The sequence below is a fragment of the Colobus angolensis genome, unplaced genomic scaffold, assembly GCF_000951035.1.
Source record: "Colobus angolensis palliatus isolate OR3802 unplaced genomic scaffold, Cang.pa_1.0 Scaffold131, whole genome shotgun sequence".
Classification (NCBI taxonomy): Eukaryota; Metazoa; Chordata; class Mammalia; order Primates; family Cercopithecidae; genus Colobus; species Colobus angolensis.
Window position 1 is genome coordinate 3,837,262 of NW_012114364.1, and position 7,157 is coordinate 3,844,418.

Genomic DNA, 7,157 nt, shown 5'->3' on the forward strand with positions numbered 1-7,157 from the left:
CGCAGCCTCTCCGCACGCCCGGGGCGCGCGGCTCCGTCGCCTGCCGGGGGCTGCAGCTATGCTCCAGGGTACTCCAGGGAGAAGAAATTAGTTTTCTCTCCCACGCTGCTTTACACGGGCTAAAGAAAAAGAAATGAACGTGGGAGGAAAGAGAAGGAGGGAGTCTCTGGTCCAGGGAGACAAAAAGGCATCAAATCTAGGGTCGTCCTTCTGGCCCAGTCCGGCATCGAGTGTCAGTGGGCTGAGGCAAGCAGGCAATCTGTGGACATGTTGGTGGCAATGTTGGTGGCACGTAGAGCTGATTCTCTGGTAGGTTCGTCGCGTAGGAGCCATCTTACAGGAGGTCCAGGCAGATGGCAGCAGGTTCTCAGAGGAATCGGGCTGGGAGGCAGGGGACCTTGCATTTGCCGCTGGGACCCGTTGTTCTCCCTAAGTTATTAAAAGAAAGATGAAAGCGCAGCCCGACTAAATAAAGTTACATCACGTGGCTTCTGGTTTTAAACCACGTTTTCTATGAGCCATTGGTTTTCTACTTCAGTCTGGTTGGACTAGCCATTACGGAATGTTATCCTGTCGCAAAAGATCTGACAAAATCAGCTCATAGATGTCTGCAAGAGGTAGCTTTTCTTGTCACCCCGTTTCTCCACCTACCCTGCCCCCATCATCTGAGGACTATTAAGAGAGATCACACGTTCAGTTTGGCTGAGCGCAATGGCTCACGCCTGTAATCCCAGCACCGTGGGAGGCCGGGGTGGGTAGATCACGAGGTCAGGAGTTCGAGACCAGCCTGGCCAACATGGTGAAACCCCGTCTCTACTAAAAATACAAAAAATAAATTAGCCAGGCGTGGTGGCAGGCGCCTGTAGTCCCAGCTACTTGGGAGGCTGAGGCAGGAGAATGGCCTGAACCGGGAGGCGGAGCTTGCAGTGAGGCGAGATGGCGCCACTGCACTCCAGCCTGGGAGACAGAGCGAGACTCCGTCTCAAAAAAAAAAAAAAAATCTCTCAATCCTAGAGTTCCTGCTTAGATTCTGGATCACTGCACTATTCAGTCCCTGGGAAAAGTGAACTGCTCTACATTTGACCCCTTTTTCAAAGTAAAATACTGATATATCCCAAAGCAGTCTCCGACAAAGGTGAATCAAAGTAGACGTGAAATTCTGCATAGCCAGAGGCCAAAATCTGGTTTTCTTTCTCAAGGTTCCAAATTACTTCCGGTGCATGCATAACTTGTATTGGATGCATCATCCAGGAACAACTCCATACTAGGTTTCATTTTTACTTGTCTCATCATCTAAACTCAACTTTAAACTTCTTGAGGGCAGCAACTATGTCATCAGTTTCTGTATATCCAATAGTGACTAGAAAAATGCTGGGCTTAAAGGCTGTGGTGGAGCTGAGGCACACATGATGAAATTCTGAAAAGCAGCACAGTACTACAAGAGATCTGTGCTCTATTTCTCAGAAGGAAATATTTTTTAAAAAAATAAGGGGGGAAATGTGCATGAAGATGGTCCCTGCAAGTTTAAAAGCCAAAACTTATCAACAATTTAAGTGGTTATAACTACTCAATGGATATTGACATTTTGGTTGCTATACTTATTACACATCCTTGAGCAATTTACTTAACTTTTCTGTGCCTCACTTCCTGTCTCTTTAGAATGGGAACCTGCCTAACAGCCCTTGTGAAGAATAAGTGAGATAATACACACAAAGCAGCGGGAACAGTACCTACTGCAGAGTTAAGTGTTAAATTAAATGATGTCTCTCATTATTTCTCAGCTACTCTAAATAAATATAATGACTGTTACCAAGGTAAAAATGTTCACTATAGTGTTACAAATAAAGCGAAATATAAAATTATACATTAACTTTTATTACAATAATGTAAAAATATATTGCATAATTTTTTTTAAAGAAAACACATATTTTAGGCACCTATTATTATTGGACATCTTGTTAGGAGTAGGGCTATACATAAGCATTGAATAAGTCCTAGCTCCTGATCGGAAGGCAGAGAGGAGAGAATGTCAATTCAAGTGGGGGAGTGGGCATGAGATGCTAGAGGAGCAGAGATGGAACATTCAGCCCAAGCGAGAGTTCAGGAAGGAACTCCTGGGAGATATGTCATACCTGAGTCAAAGCAGAGGGAGCTAAACAAGGGTACAATTTCCAATGCAGCGTCAATAATCAATTAGAAGATATAATAGAGGGTCAGGCATGGTGGCATGTAATCTTAGCACTTTGGGAGGCCACAGTGGGAGGATTACCTGAGGCCAGGAGTTCAAGACCAGCCTGGGTAACATAGCCCCCATTTCTACAAAAAAAAAAAATTAATTTTAAAAAGTTAACTGGCCGGGCGCGGTGGCTCAAGCCTGTAATCCCAGCACTTTGGGAGGCCGAGATGGGCGGATCACGAGGTCAGGAGATCGAGACCATCCTGGCAAACACAGTGAAACCCCGTCTCTACTAAAAAAATAAAAAAAAAAAAAAACTAGCCGGGCGAGGTGGCAGGCACCTGTAGTCCCAGCCACTCGGGAGGCTGAGGCAGGAGAATGGCGTGAACCCGGGAGGCGGAGCTTGCAGTGAGCTGAGATCCGGCCACTGCACCCTAGCCTGGGTAACAGAGCCAGACTCTGACTCAAAAAAAAAAAAAAAAAGTTAACTAAGCATGGCGTTGCATGCCTGTAGTCCTAGCTACTGGGGAGGCTGAAACAGGAGGACTGCTTAAGCCCAAGAGTTGAAGGCTGCAGTAAGTTATGATCACACCACTGTACTCCAGTCTGGTGACAAAGCAAGACCCCATCTCTTTAAAAAAGAAAAAAAAAGGGGATATTTGGATGTCTGGCAACATTTTCTCTGTTCCACGTGGAAGTAATCAGCTGTGGCTGAGAGGCAGAGCCCTCTTCTGGTGGGGCAATAGCTCTAGGCTTCATCGTAACTCCCACCCACCCCTCTCTGCAACAATTTCACCTACCCAGTTACTTTGGGATCTTATTTTTGAACACTGCAGAAAAAATAACTGCATGGGAAAACATGCACAACATTACATAACAGACGAGAGATTAATATCTGTATTCACACATGGAACTTCTCGAATGTGAAGAAAATAAGCCAATTTTTAGAAAACTGGCAAAGATCATTTACAAAAGAAATACAAATGGCCAACATATAAAAAGAATAATCTCTCTTCTAATTGGGAAAAATCACACTAGTGTTTTTGCCCATTAAGTTTGGGGAAAAAAAGATGATAATATTCTATCTTGGCAAGAGTATAGGGAACTGGCAAGCACAAACACTGTTGATGGAAGAGGAAATCAGAACAATTTTTTTGATGGGCAATTTGGCAGAAGCAACCAAAATCTATTGATTTATTTATTTTTAACTGTTTATAGAGATGGGGCCTCACTATGTTGCTCAGGCTGGAGTGCAATGGCTATTCACAAGCCCAATCAGAGTGCACCGCAGCCTCCAGCTCCTGGGCTCAAGTGATCCTCCTGCCTAAGCCTCCCAAGTAGCTGGGACTACAAGCGTGAACTACTGCACCCAGCTTTAACAAAACTTAAAACATGTATACGCAGCCGGGCAGGGTGGCTCACGCCTATAATCCCAGCACTTTGGGAGGCAGAGGTGGGCAGATCACGAGGTCAGGAGATCGAGACCATCCTGGCTAACCCACTGAAACCCCATCTCTACTAAAAATACAAAAAATAATTAGCCGGGCATGGTGGCGGGCGCCTGTAGTCCCAGCTACAGGAGGCAGGAGAATGGTGTAACCTGGGAGGTGGAGCTTGCAGTGAGCCGAGATCGCATCACTGCACTCCAGCCTGGGCAACAGAGTGAGACTCCATCTCAAAAAAAAAAAAAAAAAAATACATACACTTTGCCCTACCTATCCAGAGATTCCACAAATTTTGACATATGAAACTAACTCACATATGGCTACTAAGACACACGCACATCTACCAGGATGCTCAATATGGCAATGCTTATTGAAACATCCAGTGCAAATGGAAGTGACCAAAATGTTCATAAATAAGGGAAAGGCTAATTACATTATGGTACATCCATAGGGTGGAATGACACACAGCCATTAAAAAGTGTGAGGTAGATCTACATTTGTTGACAGAGAAAAAACTCTCAGCTATGGTTAAGTGGAAATATCAAGTGCCATAATAATCACTACAACCTCGTCAATTTTAGATTTTTAAAATGTGTAAGGTGACACACCGCCGTGCACCTTAATATACATAAACACTTTTCCCCTATTGTTAACCACTATCAACATACTTATACAGCTGACCCTTTAATAACATGGGTTCGAACTGCGAGGGTCCACTTATATTCAGATTTTCTTCTGCCTCTGCCACCCGAGACAGCAAAACCAACCCTTCCTCTACCTCCTCAGCCTACTCAGGGTCAAGACGATTAAGGATGATCCACTTCCGCTTAATTTTCTCTTCCTTAGTTTCTTAATAACATTTTCTTTTCTATAGCATACTTTATTGTTAGAATAAAGTATATAATATATATACAAAAGGTTTTAATTGATTATATTATTGGTAAGGCGTCTGGTAAACAGTAAGCTATTTAGTAGTTAAGTTTTCGGGAGAGTCAAAAGTTATATTGGGATTTTTGACTATGCAGGGGTCAGTGTCCCTAGCCCCCACATTACTTAAGGGTTAAGTGTATTTATATAAGTATACATGTAATTTACAAATATAAATGTTTATAAATTTATAATATCTAAAGGTAACAAAAGTCTGTTGATACACTGACACTTTTTTTCTGTACCCTGAGGGCAGACATTTCCTCTTCTTACTCTGTATTTTTGTGTAATTTGCAGTTTTTCTAAGAAGTATGCATTCATGCATTACTTGAATGCTTTTTTTTTTTTTTCAGGGGATGAAAAGGGCCTTCCTAGAAAAAAGACAAAGACTACCAAGGATGTATGAAGGGAAGAAAGAACTGTGAGGAACTGCGGTAACTAAGGATGGCCTGGTGAGCGTCAAATGATGTGTAGCTGGAGGCATGCAAGAGACAAGAGAACTCAGGGCCGCCCACCCCTAATCAGACCACCACCCATAGCCACACAATGTTTCTTTGTTGTTTCAATTACAGCGCATAGAATGTTTTAAAATAACACTTCCAATACCAAATTTTAAATGTGGTATCATCTCAATGGTGCAAATAATGCATTAAAAATGGGCTGGCAGGAAATATGCCAACCTGCGGTTACTGCCTCTAGGAAGAACGAGTAGTAATAATCACCTTTTTGCTTCTTCATTCTTTTCCATTTTCTAGTTTTCTGTAACCATGTATTATCAGGGAAAAAAGCATACTTTTTAAAATGAATTCCATATTATAGGAGAAATAAAGCCACTTATTTCCCCCAAATAATCCGTGGCCAAGGAGGACCCTCGAGTCAAATAGATAAATAAAGGATTCTCTGTTACTGTTAAAACTTCCTTCGCCTAGCTGTGAGTTCCCCAACTCCTTGCTCTACACTTCAGGACCCTGTGAGGATTGAGATGGAAACACGTGGATGGGAAGAAAGAGTATTTTCATTCTTTGTTGAGTTACATTGATTCTCTTCCCTGCTTCTGAATGACTCAGAGGCCTCCTGGGCGCTACCATCTTTATTTCCTACCATCTCTTCCTGTATATGCTCTTTGCTCTTGTTTTCATATTCCTTCCCTGGTTCCTTTCCCTTCTCCCCTCTCATCCCACTCCTCAAGCTCCTCCTCTTCCTTTCTTCAAGTCACCCATATTGGAGGCAGGAGGGATTTGCAGGATGGGAGGGGGAGAAGGTTGGGTAAATGAAAATATTCCAATTCTATAGTTGAACACTTCCAGGCTCAAGCTGTGGGTCATGACGATGGCTGTCCAGGGTAGGAAGCAAAAGAGAAGATAAAAAATAAGAAAAGCAACCCCTATTGCAAATGTTAATACATTTCCAGTGATTATCTCTTGATCATGATGAGTGTCACAGTGTGGAAGACTCTCTGTTGTCACAGTCACTGACAACAGAAAAAAATCCCCCAACGTCAGTATCACAGGTTACTGTCCAGTGTGTCATTATCATCAGGGTCGAATCCTAAAAACTAAGAAAATTTTTTTTAAAAATTAAGGAGCAATTTTCTTTTAAAGTATTCTTATAGGAAACCAAGACATCTTTTTTCATAAGAACACAGGCAAAGAAAGCAGATTCACCTAAAGGCACAATACCTGCCAAAAACCACTCCACTACTTGACCTCACTGGGGAGTTCCTCTTCGCAATTTCTTAGTTCATTGGGAACTTTGCCAGCGCCAAGGCCAACAACATTCCTGAAGATGTCATTTCCACCTCAGCACACCCTCCCCTATTTACTGGCTCAGTCAACACCGGGCCAATGAACTAATGAACAAGTGAATGAATGAGAAGGCAGCAGCACTCTGCCGGGGTGCTTACCTCTTCTGGTTCATGGAGGCCACCTGGAGCCACTCGTTGGTGCTGGGGTTGTAGGAATGCGCAGCGGAGATCTCCTGGCTAGTGATCCTGTACCCGCCCACTATGAAGAGGTAGTTGTCCAGGATGGCAGACCCATAGCCCCTGACATTGACCAGGTCGGGAGGAAGGTTGTTGGCCAGCGGGAACCAACGCTCAGTCATCTCCTCGTACCTGAGCATGGACGGGGGCTCCCCCTGGTAGGGGTGAGGGGCCAGGGGTCCCCCCAGGAAGTCCCCGAGGGCCACGAGGACAGGAGTCCCAGTCATCCGGGCCTCCCTCAGCCTCTGCTTCAGGCTGACATCCCCTGGAGCTTGGGGAGGAGACCCCAGGAGGTGGAACTGGGGCTTGCACAGCACCTCGTGGAAGTGGACGACCATGAAGCGCAGGCAGGCCTCCTGCAGGTCGGGCAGCCCGTACACCTGCGCCAGGCGGTACATCTCCAGGCAGTTGTTGAGCCGCACCTGGGACAGCAGCAACTGCAGCAGAGACGTGACCTGCAGGAAGGAGGCCGCCTCCACCAGCTCGGACAGCAGGCTCACCTCATCCATCTCCTCGTCCTCGTCCACCCCGCCGCCCTTCTCCCCGCGTGGGCCCAGGAGCCAGCCTTCGCGGGCCCCGCCGGCGTTGATGAAGTCCAGCACCAGCCTCAGGCCCGGCGCGCTGAGGC

General features: G+C 45.2%; 1 protein-coding gene across 1 annotated transcript in view; it reads right to left on the reverse strand.

Moving 5' to 3' along the window:
• KLHL42 (kelch-like family member 42) overlaps positions 1 to 7,157 on the reverse strand; it is a 26,400-nt gene that overhangs the window by 15,968 nt on the left and 3,275 nt on the right. The window contains exon 2 of the mRNA XM_011934146.1: positions 6,452 to 7,157. Coding sequence (XP_011789536.1) covers positions 6,452 to 7,157 — 706 coding nt within the window. The remainder of the gene's footprint in view (positions 1 to 6,451) is intronic.